The sequence below is a fragment of the Ptychodera flava genome, chromosome 6, assembly GCF_041260155.1.
Source record: "Ptychodera flava strain L36383 chromosome 6, AS_Pfla_20210202, whole genome shotgun sequence".
NCBI lineage: Eukaryota > Metazoa > Hemichordata > Enteropneusta > Ptychoderidae > Ptychodera > Ptychodera flava.
Genome location: NC_091933.1, coordinates 32,759,428 through 32,781,459, shown reverse-complemented (window position 1 = coordinate 32,781,459; position 22,032 = coordinate 32,759,428). Strand labels below are relative to the sequence as shown.

The window sequence follows — 22,032 nt, the reverse complement described above, 5'->3', positions numbered from 1 at the left end:
TGACACACTGATCCAATGCATGTTAAGCAACGTATGCTTTATTGCCAAGTTAAAATCATCCACTGGTGCATTATAGCACGGTCCCTCCACAAAAGAGGGACCGTGATTATAGATAAGAAAGATGGTAAGAATAGACAGAACTGAGAGTATAACTGCTGAGCAAGCCGTTTTTATTGGTGGCCTTATCCAAATACCAAACTGAAACTGACAGTAAAAGATAGTCGAACTTGTAAGAGAGATAAAGCTTCTAAACATCCCGACCGACAAATTTGCTCAATAACGCCATAAAATAAAATATATTTATAACTATGGTTTTATATGTGTAATAAACAAGCATTCTCGCCAAATGCACTGTCGAAGTACTTGTCAGGATAACACACTGAACACAGTCACATTCCTAAAATGTCTCGAAAGATAAACACGACATATTAGTGATGTTATACGATTTTAGCGTAAGAGCTCTTAAGAGCGTCTTTGCAGTAGCGCGCACTTCCGCTATGATAATCCAAGCTATTACGAAGAGTGGTAAAATGTTGTTTACAGCAAACTCACGTCCATCACAGAGCGCACTAATCTATGTTATCCTTCATATCCAGTGATACGCCAGTCATACTAGCACACAGAAACAACACTTTCTGCGACCAATACTTTGCCTACGTTAGTGTTTATTTTTAGAATTTTCGTTTTGAATGGAGTAAGGCGGTTTGTCTTCAATCAGGATCGTTGCGGTAATAGAGATTCAAAGTATGCACCTCTGAAGTTTCATAAACCCCTTGGTTGGGGTCACGTGTTACAGTGCCAAAGTACCAGAGTGAAAGTACGATACATTTCTCGTCTGTCGTCTGCAAGTTTTCTCAGATATTCCAAAGTATCGGAGTTCATATACAGTTGACCAAATGGTCTCTTTTCATTTTATTCACTGGGAATAATGATATCTTGCTACCAATTTACTGTAAACTTCTATCATAATTACACTGTGGTATACAGTTATTTACGAGCATACAGAGAAAGTGACAAAGTGTCCGATTGTGAAGGGTGCAATTACAAAATATGACGTTGCGTGACGTTGGCACGCAGCTACTTTCGACCAATCATATGCGTTCTTCCGTCGTCTACTAATCCCACACTGGATAGCAGATTGTGAGTTTGCTGTCACCGTTGGGGATATTTGAAGGACAGTACAGATCGACGTTGTGGGATCCAAGCCTGATGTAGGTATGTCCAGCCTCACAGCCACACAGGAAGGCGGCGGTGTACAGGCAGATCTCGAATGCTGGCGTGGTACTAATGAACGTACTGCCGACCGGCTTGATGACATCATGCCAGGAGAATTCGATATTCATGATAGGATGATCCTCGCTGGGCACCTGCAGAGAAAGGAGTGAGAGAAAGTACACTGCGAGAGGATTGCCTTTTATGGTATGATTTCGACAACACACAAAGAGAATGAGCTAAAGTGTTTGCAGTGTAGTCACGACGTCATTGCTTCCTGTTTTGAAAATGTGTGGACCTAATGAACCGATACAAAATGCCCTCTGTGTCAGGCACATAACCAAGAGGTTAATCGCTATTCTCAACTACTTCCGGAACATACAAAATGTTGAAAAGACTTCCCGGAGCTCCTTGACTTCATGGCCCGCAAAAGTGTCATTTTAACCCATGTACACACAATACAGGTACACTTTCAAAGGTATGCATATTTGTATAATGATATGCTGGCTGGGTTTTTAAGGCTGCATTCACAAATAGCCGAGCAGCTGGGGTGCAAAGGGCTGTCTGCAATTCAAATCCTCTTCGCTAGTACCCCGTCCACCAGCTTGAAAGATCCTATTGATTGCCCATAAAATTTCAAAGTTTCAAATTGTACGTAACTAGGCTTGTACTTTATATATATATATATATATATATATATATATATATATATATATATATATATATATATATATATATATATATATATATATATATATATATATATATATATATATATATATATATATTTAATTCGGGGGTAGCACGAAGTCATTTAGGCTTTCCTATCCAAATCTCATTCAAAGGTCTGGTGTCTCATGTTCTCTTGTGAGCATGTCTCCTGCTTTGAAAAAAAACGTGACTACAAGTTTCTGGATATTTATGAGTGTAAGTCTTGTAATGTTTTGTTTTTCATTGACAAAAATCCGAGACAGGGAACTGTTTCACCTGTATGCAGACCATATTTGCATATCGAATCATTCCAATGTGTGAACATTTTCATTTATTCATCCTGGTATGATATCGAGTCAACGAAATACTTCCTTGTTTCAGTCTATTACATGTATTTAAAAATCGATACCACAGCAGCGGGTCAGAAGTCAAAGCGGTGTTAAAGGTCACTTGCCTGTCGTCCATGTACCCCTCTGTATTGAATGGAGCCATTCTTTTCTAGCAAGTAAAGCCTAACCCAATTGTGAAGTCCGCTCACTAGCCCTTCTGGTTTTATCTTGTCCCCGTTTGCACGCATTTTCAGATTACCTTAAGAGTCAAAGCAAAAATTCAAACCTTAAGTTATCCTTGCATGAAAATTTTGAGGAAACCACCGAGCGTCGTCATCATAGACGTGCTTTTGTAGTTAGAGTTTAATAAGATTCTCTTTAGGGAGCATGTGCTTCGAAACTGAAAAACTTGGACTTTCGCTCAAACTGAAGGAAATTTTAAACCTCTTTCAAAACAAGAATAGCAATCAGGCGTTACCAGCAAATTTTGTTGCTAAGAAAACAATTGACTACAATTTACCGAAATGTAAATTCCCTATGTTACGTTCCAATGCCAAAGCTATAGGCAAAATTTCATTTTCAATTTTCGAAAAAATTAAGGCCGTAAAACCTTTTACGTCAAAAGATTCATATTGAATACGCACAAGTAGCATAGCAGCTGTCTCAAAGACGAGAATATTCTTTTATAACCACTGGTTCAAGGCTGTAAGGTCAATCGGCAGAAGGTACCTGTTTTCTGCTATTCGCATGAGGAAGTTTGGTCATATTTCATATTGGTAATTTGTCCCAACGTCAGTTTAACATAAACATATCGTGGCAATGTAATGTTATCCTTACTCGTCTAAACCATTAAATTAGAAACATTTTTTCCACTGTACTGAAAGGCGTCGCATAGGAGTATTTTTATTGAGAAACTGAGAGAGTAACGCATGGCACGCTCCAAGAAGTATTTTTTCATCAAAATCCGCACTCTGGATCACTAGACGCCATTTAGACAAAAACTGTTCAGTCTGATTTTCTACGACGCCATTCGGTGCTTTTTAATTGTTTCAGATGGCATAGGTCAGCCAACTCATAAATATGTGTGGGTTGATTCTATTTTCAAAGTACACTTGGAGGGCGTGCTGTGATAAAGGTAGTTTTGTCAATAACGCGGTAAAAGTTCAGTTGTATTTTTGTTAATGTTTAATTGGAAATGCTTAGCGGCATACATTTATGACAGAATTTTGAAATGTTCTTCTTTCAAGCTGTTATATTTCAGAGAATCTTGTTGAAAGGAGGACCATGCTTGCTTGTAAAACAAGGAAATAACATTTGGGTGACGCAATTACGGAAATATAAGCCTAAATAATCAAGGACGCTCTTGTGATGAAAACGGGCAATACTCACCTGTTGACTCAAGTATTCTGAACTTAATGCAAAACCTAGAAACGCGACATTATCAAAATGGTGTACATATATCTAAAGACTATTTAAAACTCTGTGACAATTTTCATATTTTGTTACTATCTAACAGATGGCAATTTTAAACCAAACAGATGGGCAATCTTTACATGTCAATCATGACGTACTCTACTACGTCATGAATCAAAATGATGGGAAATGTTTATAATCCCAACGTTTGGTTAAAGAAATGCGCTTGCAAAGGCTTCTTGTGTTCGGGGAAGGCCCACTCGAATGAAGTATCTACAATATCCGGGAATATCAGATCGACATTGCAGTGCCATTGACGTCAAAGGATGTTTCGCAAAAGCTACGTAAAGCATGATGCTATCCAGAAGTGCATTGTATTATAGTTGAATGAATCTAGAATTCAAATCCAAAGGGGAACAATGTAGTTATGATATGCCACATTCACATACTATTCGCGTTGGAAAAAAACGCTTGCTGGTTATTTCAATATCGTAGTACTCTATGAATTAACGCAGAAATAAAAATTCTGAGATAATTTTAAGATATAATTATACAGGTACTTTCTGTTATTATCTGTAAATAATATATATATATACATATATATATATATATATATATATATATATATATATATATATATATATATACCTCTTCCTCTCTACCTCTCTACCTACCTATCTACCTATCTACCTATCTATCTAGTAGCTAGCTGTCTGAGTATCTGCCTATCTGTCTGTGTGCATATCAGTCTATGTCTGTCTGTCAGTCTAGCTATCTATCGATTTGTCAACCCGTTTGCCTGTCTACCTGCCTACCCCTACCTGCCTGTGTGTCTACTGTCGATGTCATGTAAAATATTCCTCTCGGGATGTAAATCGTATTTTACGTACAGTAAAGTCAGCTACATAAACTACGTTTTGAGAGAGTAAAGTACACGGCAAACACTGTGTTCTCCATTGCGATTCAATATTATAGGCCTAGGGTATCCCAACACTTCTCGAAGTGTGTTTTCCTCGGAATTTGTTTTTCTGTTCAAGGGTATGTGAACTTGAAGGCATGAATGATCCATGTTTACGATGAAAACCTCCTCACCTATGAAGACTCGTTCAAATGCACAGGAGAGGTGCGATTCATGCTCTTCCATGTCAAACCATATGTTACGTAACTTCTCTTTCAGTTGTGTCTGATTGGGCCCTATTATCTGTTTTTCCACCAGATAGGTCTGGAGTCTTTTCGTGACAGATGATTTCAGCACTGCCGTGAGAAATTCGTCCGTCTCTTCCCCGGCCGCTTTGATCTTCTCCGCGTCGTCGGTTCCGAATATTTCCAACAGCTTCAAGAAGTATTTAAACGATGAAGTTTCCAGGACAGCGTCGTCTACGTGACGGAACAGCCGCGAGTCAGCTTGCTTAGTACGAGGTGTTGCCTCAGCAACAGGGCTACCTACGGAATCGTCGTCATGAGCAGTATCAGCCAGTCTCGGGCAAATCTCGTAGTGTCTGTTTGGTTCCAGGCGCTCGTCGAGTTCCCACAGATTTCGACAGAGTAGGATAAATGTGCCGTTGCATCTGGGTAGCAGTTCCCTGGATTTGAACAGATCGATTAGAAAAGCATGATCTTTGAAGCAGCGACCTTCAAGTCTAGACTTTGCACAGACTATGACTACGTATCCCCCTTCGTTGTGGTATAAACTGTGTCCTCTTCGTTTGCAGTAGGCACACCATCTCCTAGCTGGCTTAGACGAAGGTTTTTGCATGAAACTAATTTACTAGCTGAGGCTGGTGCACTGCGCTGTCAATGTTTCGACCTGATGGCGTTTAATACATAACATGACCCGATTATTTAACGTGTACCAAACTCAGTGTGTTCAACCATTGGCAGAATCTTGGGGAATACCCACCAAGCTTTAAATCTCGCGATATCGCTGCGCAAGAAATGCTTTTGGTCTTTTTTTAAAGTTTTATCCTGTATAATGTCGACCTCGAGTTGTTAAATGTTCACATCAGGTGAGTATTAATGTAGCGAAATACACAATTTGCAGAACCAAGTTTTGATCTCCGAAAGTTCATCGCGTGCCCAGCCCCGTGACCTACATTACGAACGGGGAATCCCAGACCTCGAAGTTAATGACGTAAACATACAGCGGGGGATCCCGGATCGTAAGCTCAATGACGTCATTGTTCTACAGCGAGGTGCCATTTAAATGAAGTGTACCACAGCATACATGTTGTTGCTTTCGACTCACCGCTATTAAATTCCACGTCCTAAATATAACGGTTCGAGTTCATTTATACTCTATGAACGCGCAAATGGAAATATAAAGGTCGGTTTACTGTGATGAATAAAGAAATGGAAGAGGTAGGCACGCAAATGGTGTACCGTGTACACTCTGTTCTGCGACTGGGTGCTCGGCCGCTCGGCTCAGTCCCTAAATAATACCGATATGTGACTTCATTGCCATGATCGACAAAACCTAATGATCCATATATCTTGTACCTGTGAACATGACAAAATAAGAGACACGATTGACTCACCAGAATACCCTCATCATTCATGAATGAATTATTGGAAATATTTCCATGCACAATTTAAAGGTATACTGTCACCTGTTCCAATCTTACCACAGTTACCATGGCAATTCAAAATCTAACCAATCACAGATTTTAAGCGGGTGACCGCTTTTTAAAAACAGCGCCCTCACATGGGTATTTTGAATGTTAAGGAACGGCCCTTCGACCATATATGGGCATATTTAGATTACAGGTGACTGTATACCTTTAGATTCCTGATCATGATAGTCTCTAGGTTAGGAATAATGTATGGCGACGTAAAACAGCCTATATTCTGTGTTCATAATATTTGATAATTATCCAATTGACTATCATGTGTGTTGTCTTAAAACCTACCACACTGAGTTCAAAGGGTTCTCAAACACTGATTGATTTCTTGGTAAATTAATAATTCACGAACTGGTGATCGTACCTTACTCAGAAAGGGTAATGAGACGTTTTTACACGGAAAGAATTTTGATCAAAATCAAAATGTGATTGTCAATCACGTAGGAGTTTTATTTGAATTCGTGCTTAAAAACCCAAAAACTATTGCTGAGTAAAATGGTAACCATCTAATTAAAAAGATCATTTGTGTTTAAATGTATCAAATTTGAAAATATGTCTATAATTGCCTTAGCAAAAGTGCATAACTCGGTTCAAGATTAAATTCAAAGTTAAAAGGGGTACTTCTTACCACGTGATAAATTGGTCACGAAATATTTTTTTGTATTTTGTTTTCACCTTGAGCTTTTCTCAAATTTTCATAGTTTACCATCAGTCCTCAAACATTGAGAGATTACGCATATTTCTCTTTGTCAAGAATATGTAAAATTCGTAAACTACTGGACTGGCCCACTACAGTGAAACTCATCTATGCATTCGTTACCTACAGACTTGACTATTGCAACAGTCTGTTTTATGGCATTTCAAATGACCAACATATCATCTGCAGTCTGTTCAGAATGCGGCAGCCCGTCTAGTCACAGGTACACGCAAATATGACCACCTCACTCCCGTTTTAATTGATTTACACTGGCTACTTGTGAAAGCTCGTATACATTTCAAAATTTTACAAACTACTTTTAAGATTGTCAGATGTGATGCACCCCTGTATCTTACTGATTTAATTGACCTGTATGTACCGACAAGAGATCTACGATCTTCTCAGAAATTGCGTGTGAATTCTGAACGCGGCTATTTTAATAAGTCCTACGGTCAGAGAGCTTTTTCGGTATGTGCTCCTTTGCTATGGAATGCACTGGCTTCGGAAATTCGTTGCGCCAGAAATATTGCATCTTTAAAACGTTTTTTAAAGACCCACCTATTTACTAAATTTTACTCGTAATAATTTTAAAGGTTTTTAGCTGTCTTCTTATCTTTTTAACAGTTGTGTACAGCGCACTGAGATGTTTGTTGAGTGCGTTTTTAAGAATTAAATATTATTATTATTATTATTATTATTATTATTATTATTATAATGTACAAAAAACGATTGCAGTGAGTCTGATTTGAACAGAACAAAATTTGCAGCTAAACTGGTCGTTGAGGGCGCACATCCTTTTGTTGCACCTTGGCCAAAATATTTCAGTGAAAAAAATGTCATATTTGTCGCCAAGATGAAACTCCAAAACACATCCTATTATCCGCAGCGTCAGATATTATTTACTTCGTCACTCCCCTATCTGAAATATCCAATCTGAATATAAGAAATGAAATTACTCTTGATGGATTACTCTTCAATCCTATGTTACGCAACTGAAATGCTCTTTATATCCATGGATAAATACGTTGCACTTTATACATAATATGATGAACGAAGTCGATGATTTTGTGGCTATATTTTCAAATCTCGTGAAACTTGAAGGTAAAGGACGGACTCGGACGCATTTTTGTGATGAAATCACATTGATCACGGGTAAAGTAGCCAGGTATGTTATACCTTACACGGTATTGAAAATTCCGTGTTCTCAAAGAATGAAACAAAGCAAACGCAAGCCCTAGCCTCTGAAGGAGACAGTTCTCTTGTAGGAATCCCTTTATCGACTGTAGGGACGAGACGACGAAGAAAACACGGTGATATCAATGGTTTATATGTCTTTGTCATTTATATTCCTTCTTTCATATCTGCAAGTGTCTGTCGAATGGTGCTGAAGATGATTAAATAATCGAACAACATGATCGTGACAATCATCGTCATCGTCGTCTTCGCCTGCATTACCCTTATCATTTGCGGCATTCTGGGCTGTATGCCTAGATGTACATAACGTGCATGGTAAATATAACATTAAAATTAAAACAAAAAGATGAAAGTCAAACTCTTTTAAAAACGACATATGTACCATGGTTTTATGCGCCAATATCTACAGGTTATCTGGTCATTTTGGAATAAGAAACAATAACAACATGTTTTGAGTTGTCAGTTAGGTGTGTACTATGGTGCTGTAACACGTTGACTACTGTTCCTTGGAACGTAGCCGGCTCGATGAGCTGGTGAAGCCGGGGCGCACCAGCTCACAGAGCTACACTACAGCACCCATATATAGTTTGTAGCCTGAAAGGGGGCTGTAAATGAGTCTGGTGTTTTTTCCTTAGCTTAACGCTGTAACAAAATGACTGTTTGTGATACATGGATAGATATGCATAATTAAGGGTCGCTAGCGCATATCGGCGGTTCCGAACTCATACAACGATGAAGATAATTAAAACCTTACAATAAAATGCGTGTCTAGGTATCCACATACAACTACAGACGCTCGAGATTCAACGTATGACACCCCCAATCGGCGAAAGCAGCATAGAAAATGTTGAAAGATTAGCAACAACTTGCAGTTGAGGGCAGTCGTCAAACATTCTCACTCGAATTTTACATCATCGGTTCAATCTCATCGGAAGTGACACGCTATTGATGAAATGGGTCGAAATATCCAAAACATCCTTATAATTAAGCAGACAGCACTGGTTCTATCTATCTATCTATCTATCTATCTATCTATCTATCTATCTATCTATCTATCTATCTATCTTACAAAAAGCAACAGCGGTATCTATTAAAACGACAAAGAGTTGGTATATGCTTGTCCATCGATAACTATCTTTTACTGCTAATACTTTGCCTGATACTAACATATATTTCCTACAAAGTTATGAAATATTGAACAGATTTTACGATGTAAGGCCCGGCTACACTTCAGTGTTAATGCTTATATACCCAAGGTAATATTTACCATGACGTATAACATTAGTTTTGAAGCTTGGATGCGGGGTATCCTTGGCAACCTGACTTTTCACAATTCTATAACCATTTACCAACCGATGATCATGTGAAAATCGATAGTGAGAATCGTGTGCGTTTTATCTTTCTTGCCAGCCTATTAAAACTCAGTGGAATATTCGAGGGAAAATTAACGTTGTCAAGAGCTTTACTTATAACTCTTGAATGCACTTTTATTCTGCGAATTTTGTTTGTCTTTTTATGGTTGAGTAATTGACGAGTTTTCAAAAGATTTCAAAAACTGAAAACGCCGCTTTGGGTTCACCACCGTAACGATACGGCGCCCTCACCTACAATAGGCTGTCACTGTTGCTCAACAGGAAGAATTGCGACTGCTCTGGGACGTCTTTTATCATTACAGCAAGGTAGATTCTGAGAAAATGTGTGTGATATGACAGTTTGAGGCATGGCTGTGACGGATGGGTTCCCCGATGATCTGTGTGTTCCCGAGACGACCGATAAAAAGGCCACCAATTGCCTTGAAGGACTCGCGTCACGTGACTGACTGCGCGTCATCAGAAATAGCACATTTTGTGCCCACTACCTAATCTAGTGCTGATAGTAATTAAAAGCAACTCTCAAGAGCTGATAACGACAGCAAACATTGACTCAAGTCGAGTATGCCTTGCGTTTAATTTCTCCTAAGAAGAAATGAAGCGAAAAGACAGAGCGGTTGAGAATATTGGGAAATAAATCATAGTAATTGCAAATAGAACACGTCACTTCGTCGGCAGCACGCAAGAATGTTGAAAAACGCGTACTCGTTCATGGATGAGAGAAGTTCCCAGTCCTTATCTCTCTTACACAAAACAGGCGATTATTTTCTTCTGAATAGATAATAAAGGGTGTCATTAATATTGTTGGATTGGTTAATTAATCTAATTTTTTTTCACACGTTTGAATCCATCTTTTGGTCCTCTGCATTATTGTATAGTAGTTCACTGTGAGTGTACACTTTACAGATGATAGTGCTACATGCATGTGCGGATGATGGTAGCTATTGTTTATTGCGACTATCTTACAAAAATGATTGGATTATAGATTGATCGATTGATTGATTGATTGGCTGACTGACTGACTGACTGACTGACTGACTGACTGACTGACTGAGAGTGAGAACGATTCACTAATCAATGCACTGACTCTTTGATTGTATAAATATTTTCGCGTCTCCCGATCGAGATGTTGACAAACTTGATGAGCCCAAAGGTGGCGATTAAACTTCCGTCTGCAAACTTACGGTTAAACTATTTCAAAACGGTAGAGGGCGTAACTCTACACCCACGACTGTATGGCAACACTCATTCTCACACGTCTCACACGTCTGGACTGGCTTGTACAGATATTGATTTAGAAAAGCCATATAACTTTTACACGGGTTTGTATGATTATGATTAAAAATACATTTTCTTTCTACGGTTTATGACGTCTCTTCCGGTGCAACGTGAGTTCAGGTAGCTCCTAGGAGGTTTATGGGAATTTATATTTAATTCACATGCTCAACTCTACTCCTCATATTTAACCTGCTGCTATTTACAGATTCTGTGATCTCTTCCCTCCAGAATAACACCATCCCCTCGCAATGAAGACGACTTCTGTAAAATATGGACGGGAGGGGGGGGTCAGTGATTGGTGGGGTGAGCGTGGTGAAGCGTGAGGGTAAGTCGAATCATCCTCGCGCAGCTTCACCCTCAAGGACGTTTGCTAAACCAGATGAAGTGGAAGACTGTTCACCGTGACAATTTTGTTTTATCTTAAATCGATGTTTTCTTGTTATCTCATCTTAAAGGGAGGCCATCTGCTCAGAGCTAGCATGATAGCAGATAGCGTGACAAATGGCTATCTCCATGCACTAACGTGTCGCTCAAGGAGCAGACCTTAGCATGATATTCACCAATTAGGCATGTCTTTCTTAATTACCTTTTGGCCGATACTCTTAACTGAAGCACAAATTTTAGTTCTATCGGTTCACTCTAAAGTTTTGCCTTCCTTTCTATGGGTGTCTACATGATTAAGAATACCTACAAATACAGATACATGTGCAATTTAAAAGTTGCACAACGATCCTTAAATACATACATACATACATACATACATACATACATACATACATACATACATACATACATACATACATACATACATACATACATACATACATACATACATACATACATACATACACGCGCGTCCGCAAGCGCTTTTAGCATGCACAAGAATATCTTAAGAACGTCAACATTGTCAGTGTTATATGATAAAAGTAATTTTAATGTATTTAACTCTATTAAATTTAGCCCCTATTTCGACAATCCTCAGGCAAAACACAGCGATACAAAACTTCGCTTTTTGTTTGAAAATGCCGATGCACAAAGGTGGAGACACCGAATATCTCAATACACGATTTGTACGATTGAAGAGTATGAATTGTAGTAAAAATATGATTTAATGGAAAATTACCATTATCATAAAACTTCAAGGCTCTATTCATCTTTATGATTCCGAGCAGATATTCAAAAAAAACGCTGTTAGCTGATAACATGACAAAAATTGCATGACAAAACATTATGGCGCGCGATATATTTTTCTTTTATCTCTTTCAGACCCATGTTTACGAACCAGATGAAATACAGTGATAGCATTAAGATGCAATAGCTCGCTGGAAATTGACGATGTTACATCGTTTGTGGCGTTTGGCGGCGCGGCGTCTAATCACAGAAACGAATCGCGAGTTATAATAAAGAAATAAATACCTGGGAAACTGATAACCAATCGACTTGATATTCCGCGTTCATAAAACAAATAAATTACTGACAAACCGATCATGGTTCATCTTTCTATACATACATAGTTCCATACATGTATTTACATCAAAAACTAACATGTCAAACGTATGTATGTATGTATGTATGTATGTATGTATGTATGTATGTATGTATGTATGTATGTATGTATGTATGTATGTATGTATGTATGTATGTATGTATGTATGTATGTATGTATGTATGTATGTATGTATGTATGTATGTATGTATGTATGTATGTATGTATGTATGTATGTATGTGTGTATGTGTGTATGTGTGTATGTGTGTATGTATGTATGTATGTATGTATGTATGTATGTATGTATGTATGTATGTATGTATGTATGTATGTATGTATATGTGTATGTATGTGTGTATGTATGTATGTATATACGTACGTACGTACGTATAGCGTTTTTCTATTTATGTTTACTTCTATCGCATCTTTACATTCGATGAAATACATAATAATACCACTGTCTACAATACTGATTGTTTTTACTGTTGTTCCTGAGTGACAATTTCAATGTAGCAATCAAAGTATTGTTTATTCGTCGCGTGCTTTTGTGAAAGACGTTTCTCAGTGATAGGATCTGTTGCTTTCTAAGCTTTGTGTCGAGGTTGCAAGGATTGTCTATCATTTATTCTGTCGTCAGTCTGTGCAGAGCCAGCTCAAATGGATCTGTGTTTATAATGGTCATTTTTCTTGAGAGACCATTTTTCATCCACGGCCTATTGCTTCGCGAGCCTGTCATCCAGCTCGGAGTCAAAACTTATGAGATGTACGCGATCTGCCATCATGCCGCTGACCCCATAAAATTTCTCTTTACATCTTATCGTGTTCGGGGATTTGTAAGATGCGTGCAAATCTGCGCTGCCAGGTCAAGCTATCAGAAGTAGCGACCAATAATGTACCCGATAATCTCCACGCTGTTGGAGATACTCTTTTTTTCGATGATTCTCCGCGCAGATAAACGCCAGTAACGAGTCCTAGGCCTAAACCTGGCCATGACGGCATGATCCCGTAATGCCATATCACGGTTATGTCTGTCGTACATACCTCCTACAAGGGAAACTCAAAATAAAAAAAAACACAAACCGCATGTCGGTGGTAAAACTCTGACGAGACCTGGTTAATTCATCACAACATTTTATTGTTAGAGGGCGCTATAACACGCTGCGCTTGATAATTTCTCACTTTTTACCCCCTGCGCCACCCCAGCCCCCCGTTCAAGTGATTTATGTTCATTCTGCCAGGCCGTGATTTCTTTTTTGAAAGTTGTATAACCCTTTCAAATGGAGAAGGCGAAATGTCTTGAGTCTCATTAAAAGTATGAGCACTCTCCCCTGGTTAAGAGCTCGGCATCCATCTCACTTAGCAATGAAAGCCAATTCATGCCGGACCTATTTGTAGCAGACAAATGCCCACAATAAAACATCACCTCACTAATGAAATGATCACTTCCCTCCAATGTAAAAAACAGGGGCGCAGAAATTTTCCACTAAAACCATTTGACGATTTTCGTTCCTAACTGTGCAGCGCCGTATCCCGGTCGCCATTTACAAGTTAAGTGTTTTGTAGTTTATAGCTGGGCATCGCTCGTTATTTGCCAGCGATTTCCATTTGGGGAGGGGCCTGTAGGAGTACCCTACAAGCCCCCTTCCATTAAAGCCGCAGATGAGGCGATCCTTATCGCCCTGTCGGAGTCGCTTTACGCTGAGTCTGCCTTAGGAGTTTAGCATGGCATGCAAAAACAATTGAAAGTTCACCAGGGATAGCGACCGGAGTCATTCCAGGTTGCCGTTTTTTGTTATCCTTTTGTAACAGACACTTTCTCTCATCTTCCCTTCTCCCCGACATCTCAACAGAATACCGATCACCAGTTCCTACTGCTCCGGGCTTGGAATTCACGTTACGCTTGACTGCCTCCTGAAGTGCGCAGTACAGGCTATATTTCTCCATCGAATATGTTAACCTCCTCCCAGTATGTGCAAAGGGGGGATGTCATCCCCTCCTATCAGACCGTGTAATCTGTGTTCGCTATAAAACACACCACCCTCCGGTCAAAAACGGACGCAGTTTGACATAACGCCCGCCGAAGCTTCCCGTCTCTTTCCGATAATCGACTCTTAATTTCAACCCTGTTTTTTCAGTGGGCACGCAAAATCGTCAGAGGCCACAGTTATCTTTGAAAAAAAATAGTTTACATCTTTACAAAACTAAACACTTTCATTTAAAGTAAAAGAACATGAAATATGAGCAGATTGTCGTCAAACAACCTTCTGTGAAGATACATCAACAGGCTCGGCGGAACGAAATAATTAAAAAAAAAACCTCCCCGATATTATGCAAGCTATTCTATGCAATTTCTGACAATCTTATAAGGGTCACACATACGTATAGATTTAGGAAATTCGAATGTGAGTTGATAGCGGACGTGTTTTATCATCAGTTAGGCGTCAAAGTTCATTTGGAGGTGTTCAGACTGTGTTGTAAATAACGATGTCTGATTTGCTTCGATTTTAGTTTTTTCTTCTTCAATTTTCCTAGGTTCAGCATATTTCAAACAAAGACACACACACATATGCATCTCTCATCGGTTTACATTTTTTTCTGATCATTGATATTTCTTCCATGATTTTGAAACTCATTTGTATTGATCCTATCAACTCACATAATCTATATTTTCGTGAACCGAATAAATAAACAGCTTGAGAAGTCACTTTGCTACAAAAGTAGTGTTCCTTTTTTGCGACACTTAAATGTTTCATTTCCATTTATAATTTGTGTAATCAGCAGTGACGTTGATATAAGGTAATACAATAATGGAAATGCTAAAATCGATAAAGTAGCCGACGGCTATACATCTTTTCTTTTTTAAAATAAATAGACTCCCATCGAATCTTATCCTTGATTCTTAGTATTCACTAATAAAACGATATAAAAATAATCACAATCATACCAATCCATAATCCGATAACACTATGTCAAAATTCGTAATGCATAGTCGTTTGTTATAAACGTAGACACAAAACAGCACAGAACAGACAGTAAAGCACCGGTTCACACTACGAAGTCAAAATTCATGAAAGAGAGATATATGGACCTCTGGCAAAAAGACCAAGAAGTGATATCAGGTGATGTACGCTATATCATTGTTGATAAGAAATCAGTCTATGACTGAATTACTATTGAGTATTTATGCCTGATCGCTGTGACTACCATTAATTTCTTGCATATTTCTTAAAAAACGAAAGCAGTTTCCATCTTATTTCTTGAATGTTAACTTTCACTGAGTTAAGTAGGGGCGATCATATTTTCAGAAAATATTTCATGTTCAAATGCCATATCATAATAGTCTTATGAGTACAATAATGGGCAAAAAAGATTGTTCTCCAGACGAAAATATCGAGTTTCAACAATACCAAAAGACACACAACTATTGAGATTTATGAAGCAAACTTTTAAGCTTGACTCGAAGTTCCTTGTCGTATAGTACAAATCGATTTGTTCAATTATGCGATTATAGTTGAGTGGAAACTTTGTATTCCCACGCCTTTGCTTATAGTAATCTATGGATCTAATTTACCTAAAATATTCAGCACCAACTTACCTGTCGAGACTATTTTCCACCGCTTGCCTGTTCACTCCAATGCCCTGTGAAAAGGTCCATTGGTAACAATGAATTTGGTCCAAAATGTTTTGGTTAAAGGGTTAAAACGTCGTAGAGTCCAACATTTTGACACTAAAACATTCACTGTTGCCAATGTCTTGGAACTCTTGGTCCATTCATTCACAGTTAATTTCCTGTGGGCATCACGGCGTGCACGAAGATAAAACAGCGAGACTGAATCTAGAACAGTTTTCATAAATTTGTAAATTATTTCGACATCTGTGGGATAAATGAGCATCAGACGGTTGTGTACATGCTTCTTATTTTAATTTCAGAATGAAGAAGTGAAAAAACAACAACAACTCAAACAGAAAAAGAACTCATATATTTCGCAAAACAGATAAAAACTGGCAAATACTTTCAGGGTCTACAGCAAGTGCGGCTTTTGATGGACAAAATAACCCCTCGTTTGGTATTATGCCGTCGATTTGCGTCATTAGAGAAGTTAAAGCTCCATTGGCTGACCCTTTAGATGAACTTTCAAATGGTTTAGTTCTGTTTTTTTGAACACGCAGTTTTTTGTTTCTACTCCAACAATCATGTTGAAATGACGAGCTTGTCTCCACAGCCTGTATAGCTATGATGTCCCGTGTTATTCTTGGTAAGTTTCATTTAAGTCAGAATGCGCTTCGGAAAAAGATATTCGGACTCTCAAACTTTTCCAATTCTTTTCTGATCTACCACTTGTGGGAGTTCATTTTGAAGCCCTTGGAGAAAGAAAAACTTTCACCGTCTAAGTTTTTTGCGAAATCGAAAATTTTATTTTTCTCCATAGAGTTAACAAAAGGGATGGCGGACACTTTGAATTTTAAATACCGGTAAATCTTGCGTGATAAGTTTCTCTAGGACCAAAATTTGCTCGGTGACCCCCGATTTTTATTCTTGATTTTGAAAGAGAATGGTTGAAAGATTCCTTGAGGAAAGTTTAAGTAAGATTTTCAGTCTTTCACTTAACTCTTGTCCGGACCGGAATTCAATCGTCATCGATAACATTGCATTTTGTGTTGGCAGTACTATGACTTGTGTTTCAACAACCTCGAGCGAACAGAATAATACATGAAAATGACTTTTAAAACAAAATAATAAAATATTACGAAAGCCACATATATTATTCCCTCAAATTAATTGGTTAGACAGCTAAAAATAATGGAGGAGTGGTACAGAAAATACTTTGAACTCCGCACATAGAAATGGTGGAAGAAAACGATATCAGAATTTCTGGAAACAACCAGTAGTACATGATAATGAACTAACTAGTGCTCGCACAAATTGTACAGTTTCACTTACAGTACAGCAAGGTTTTCATTTAACACTAGTAACATCCTGCATGAACAATATTTACTTGAGTTCGCCACTGAATTTCCATCAGCTGTAACTTTCGATTTATTTCCCCAGTATTTGTTGTTCTGTTTCAGGGAGACACTCCCTGGTCCTATTCCACAATTTAAGTGACAATGCCTACGAGTGATAAACGTTTCGTTACAGCATAACTTTTTTGTGTTGTGTCAAATATTATTTTTAAGAGCTGAATTTTGGTTCAGACCATTACTTTTCGACAAAGACGTTACTTTGTTTTGCCTTACTGTATGCAAATGAATATATATATATATATATATATATATATATATATATATATATATATATATATATATATATATATATATATATATATATATATTCCTTTAATTTCATTATCGTACAAAACACCAAAGCAGAGACTTTTCACCTCTACATGCGACTGCGGGAACAATTGTTATGTAATTACATAAAATTACTTTTCTATTAAATCGTTTGTTTTCCACGGTCGAGAGGCGGTGCAAAAGGGGTGAATCGACATCACCACGAACAAACAAACCAACGCACATGTCGTATACTCATCAATTTTACGACCTGGGTCATCCTAGCGATAGTAATATATACTGGTCATTAGTTTCCGATATAACTGTCTTTGTAGGCCATCAAAATCTGTAAATCCCATTTCTTAGATCAGAAAAGGAGATTTGGCTCGGCATGATGATGCATTCCTGCTGGCTCTGGTTGAAGAACAATACGGACCAATAATAGCACACTTTGGGAGGCAGGCAGCGTGCTATCTATTAGCCGCTACGTGGTCTTCTCCCTTATCTCAAAGACGGAGAATATTTGTCAAATTAATTTCATTTTACGATTTGAAGGAGCACTCCGACCTCTTATCTCATATTTCAAATGCTACGGCGAATGATTTGTCATATCATGCGTTTTTGTCTGTGTTCTCTTTTTACGTTGTCACGAGAGGTCACCGCGGACTTGTCGAGATGATGTCAGCTTCTCACCTACACGAGATAAATGTTTCATTTGGCGTGTGCCGGAGTTAACTGGAACATCCCCAAAGCAAACGTCCATGTCTAATCTCTCATCACATCGTGTAAATGTAAAAGATCCCGCTCGCGCTTCTCTTATAGAAAATTCTCTTTAATTTTTTTTCCGGGCGTCCGTCAGCGACACGCGTATCCGCTTATCGCCGTGTGAATCTTCATCGATAGGACTGTGACGGGGTGGCAAATTTTGTATGACAGCATTAGGTGTCTCTATGCTGACTTGAAATTTCGCCAGCCAGTGACTTCTAATATATTTCCCAAATATGTTTGTTCCGTTCGTAAAACACAGTTTCTTGTTCGTCTCGTGTCGTACCCTAACGGAGTTTTTTTTTCTGTAGTCAACGCATATGGTCAAGGATAAACATGTACACAGGTCCGACCTGAGCTCGTGATTGTGTGTATTTCTTGGTTCATTCTGGAGGTAGAAATATGATCTGCAATATTTGTCCTATCCCTTTTGCGTGACTTTTACACATGTTCCCAATGGGAAATTCAATTTCATTGGATTTTATGACTTCATTTTTTCCCGAAAATATCAAAAATATCAAAACATGCCAGCGACGTGTAAGGCATACCTTCACAAGATGTTGTAACTTGCGGTATAGATACGTACGGCTTCAACTATGAACAGATACCGATATTGATTTGACGCGAGACAATGTGTTACATGACATCCTTGCAAAACTTTTGAAATGATAAGCTCTGCTTCCTGTAACTTTCACGTAAGATAAAAGAATTATCCATCTCCATTGTCAAAACAAAAAAAAGACAGGAGGACTAAAGTGTCACCTGTAAATGAGATAGATCACTGGTTTTAATGTTATGATTTACTTACATGAGCCGATTTGAAATATACAATGGTATAACTGATATTTGTTATGGCAATTTCCGTGATCTTTTTGTGACAAATGACTGTATGTCCTGATCATTTACAAAAATCGATAATGTGTCTGGAGATGGATTCAAGTACTTCCCGGACTTTTCCATGCTCTCTCTCTCTCTTTTCCTTATTTTTGTGTATTTTCAATTATTTCATCATTGGCATGATAAGGCTCACGTTTTGTCGTTGCGGTCCAATTTCTAATTAAAAGTATAAAGAATAATATAATAACTAGAAGTGAAATCCGACAACTTACTACGCGACCACCATTCGCTGAAATAAACAGAAGTGTCTAACGTTAACATATCAAGACATTATCAGTCATTCAATTTCCTTTGGTCTTTCTTCAAATGTCCGCGTTTTGTTTAATGTTTGCGGTCAATGGCGATACTTTCCCTCGATGTCGGGTGCAAACACACTCCGCAAAGTCGTTCAGCAAAGATCAAATGCCCACTCGCAAAATACAAATAAGGTGTCCCGCTGTTAAGTTAAAATGACTTAATTCGGCGAATGAGTCATCGCCAAGGACCGTTCCACGCCGCCGACTTCGCACGTCATTCGCTCCACACATTAGCGTCTCTGCCGGTTATTTGGCAAGAGCTGAACAACTCGGAGACATTCTGAAAATGGAACAAAGTAGTGATCCATTTAAGTCTTATTGCTTAAGTACGTTGTTTAGTACTCCCGGTTGCGAAACCATAGCGCCATCTCCTTTTGCCAAATGAGACTAACACGCATGTCTGAGCCGCTCTGTGTTCAGCTTTTTCTCCGACAACTTGATCTTATATCTTTTCAAACGCCAGGTCGTAGTAGTTCCTCCGCTTTCAAGTGCCAAAACAAATACTGTACTAAAACATGAGATCTTCCTAAAGCAGAGAAAATCGAATCAAATGTCACGATCGACTCATGCCATCAATATCTTTGTTTGAAAGAGTCAACTCGAGTTTGTTTCAACTATAAAGATAAAAGAAACTTTCTCAATTGTTATATTGTCCTATATTCCGTGTATGATGACATGGAAAATTTACATGATGTGGTCGTGACTTTCAAAAGACAGAAAGATGCAAACATATTTTCACGCATTTCAAGTCAAAACTATCGCGCACTAATTTGCTCATTAACTGTGACCATGATCTTGAACGATAAAATAGATAAGACAAATTCCAACGCGGCAACAGTTTTCATGTCATCGAACGTGCCATGTGCATACGGCCGTCCTGTATTCATAAGAGGGAAATATTTCACGATATGGCAGCAGAATATCGTGATATTTTTATTTATAAATGTTAATTAACAATATAACTGATACCAGACTCTTCCTTGCCAAGGATTGGTCAGTTGAAGAGATTAGTATTTGTTTCGAAGGAAAAGTAAAAAATAAGAGATACTTGAGACACTCCAGTTTTTACCCACAAATTCTAGACGACGTTTTGCATGTTTCGGTTTCGTATGTACTATCAGTGGTAGCATTTACATCCAAATACTCAGAAAACGTGTATGTATGTATGTATGTATGTATGTATGTATGTATGTATGTATGTATGTATGTATGTATGTATGTATGTATATATGTATGTATGTATGTATGTGTTATGAACTATGTAAGTATATATGTAGCTATGTAGCTATTTATCTATCTGTGTATCTCACAGTATGTATATAATTATTTATTTATTTATTTGTTTGTTTGTTTGTTTGTTTGTTTGTTTGTTTTGTGTTTATTTATTTATCTATCTATGTAATTATCTATTTATTTTTTGTTCATATATTATTTATTTATTTATTTATTTATTTATTTATTTATTTATTTATTTATGTATTTATTTATTTATTAATTCAGATGGTTGGTTCCTTGTGAATATATGTATGAGTTGCATGTAAGTATATGTGTACATATATGGATAGATAGATTGATACAAACACACACACACACACACATATACATACATACATACATACATACATACATACATACATACATACATACATACATACATACATACATACATACATACATACAATTTTAGCTTACGTTATGAATTTTCTGTCTTTTATATTTCAACCGTTATGTAAGGAAAATAATAGTAGTGAGATATTATGGAATGCCAGAGTGATATTGCTCATATGATCATGGCTTGTAAACCTCTACTTTCTCAACAACCTCGGTGGTTGTTTAAAAAATAATCAGAAGGTGGTAATAATAGGTGTATCGGTGTCTGACCAATCCGCATGTAATTACAAACGTCCATTACACAAAAATCCACCCTGATCAAGGATTTCAATATTTAAGTGCAATACTAGTTTTCGGTCGTTATTGAAAATAAAAAGTATTTCAGAGTGTACGCTTCAGATCGAAAAAACACTGAATAATGTATTATTTTCATTATGACGATGCCATCAACGCGAAGCCCCCCGTTTAAACCACAGCACGGAATCCATTCTGAGGCGAAGGACATGTTATGAGGTAGTGCTAAACTGGCTTGACTGAGGCTCCTCTTGTTGTTGCTGAAGAGGGGAAATATTCAATGCCCCTCAACGTGAGTACACCTGCTCAGCTTGTCCTTGTGTCCAGATATTCGTGGTGCGTTCAAAGTTTACTCTCCATTTGGGTGAGCTCATGAGAGAGCCTGTCTCTTTTCTCCCGGCGTTCTCTCACACCCTCTGTTTGTCACTGCATACGCCATTCCGTTTCCCATCCCAAATCTTTGTGTTCTGAGCGGGACAGAACCTGTTCATCCAAATCCGTCTCCTGGGATGTGGTCGATTTCAGGGTGAAGTTGAGATCGATGACGTCACATCATCGAAATATTACTCAAAGCCGGAGTGTACGG

At 38.0% G+C, this 22,032-nt stretch overlaps 2 protein-coding genes across 4 annotated transcripts in view; one reads left to right on the top strand and one right to left on the bottom strand.

The window, feature by feature from the left end:
- Positions 1–16: 16 nt before the first annotated feature.
- LOC139135526 (poly(U)-specific endoribonuclease-B-like) lies at positions 17–6,156 on the bottom strand. Its single transcript, XM_070702957.1, has 3 exons — positions 4,758–6,156; positions 2,378–2,511; positions 17–1,367 (listed from the first exon to the last, which is right to left on the bottom strand). Exons 1-3 carry the CDS (start codon positions 5,419–5,421, stop codon positions 1,116–1,118), a joined length of 1,050 nt encoding a protein of 349 aa, XP_070559058.1. The 5' UTR covers positions 5,422–6,156; the 3' UTR covers positions 17–1,115.
- A 15,358-nt stretch (positions 6,157–21,514) lies between these two features.
- The window catches only part of LOC139135523 (GATA-binding factor 2-like), a 76,346-nt gene continuing 75,828 nt past the window's right edge, over positions 21,515–22,032 (top strand). Inside the window, exon 1 of one of the 3 annotated variants that reach the window (XM_070702951.1) lies at positions 21,515–21,738. The gene's annotated coding sequence lies outside the window, so the exon portion shown is untranslated. The remainder of the gene's footprint in view (positions 21,739–22,032) is intronic. The other 2 variants (XM_070702942.1, XM_070702943.1) reach the window with 2 other exon arrangements.

Coding starts and splice junctions, on each gene's coding strand:
- LOC139135526 (XM_070702957.1), bottom strand. CDS start 5,421: ATGCAAAAACCTTCGTCTAAGCCAGCTAGGAGATGGTGTGCCTACTGC. Junction 2,512..4,757: donor ATTTGAACGAGTCTTCATAG/GTGAGGAGGTTT, acceptor TTGACTCTTAAG/GTAATCTGAAAATGCGTGCA. Junction 1,368..2,377: donor GAGGGGTACATGGACGACAG/GCAAGTGACCTT, acceptor CTTTCTCTGCAG/GTGCCCAGCGAGGATCATCC.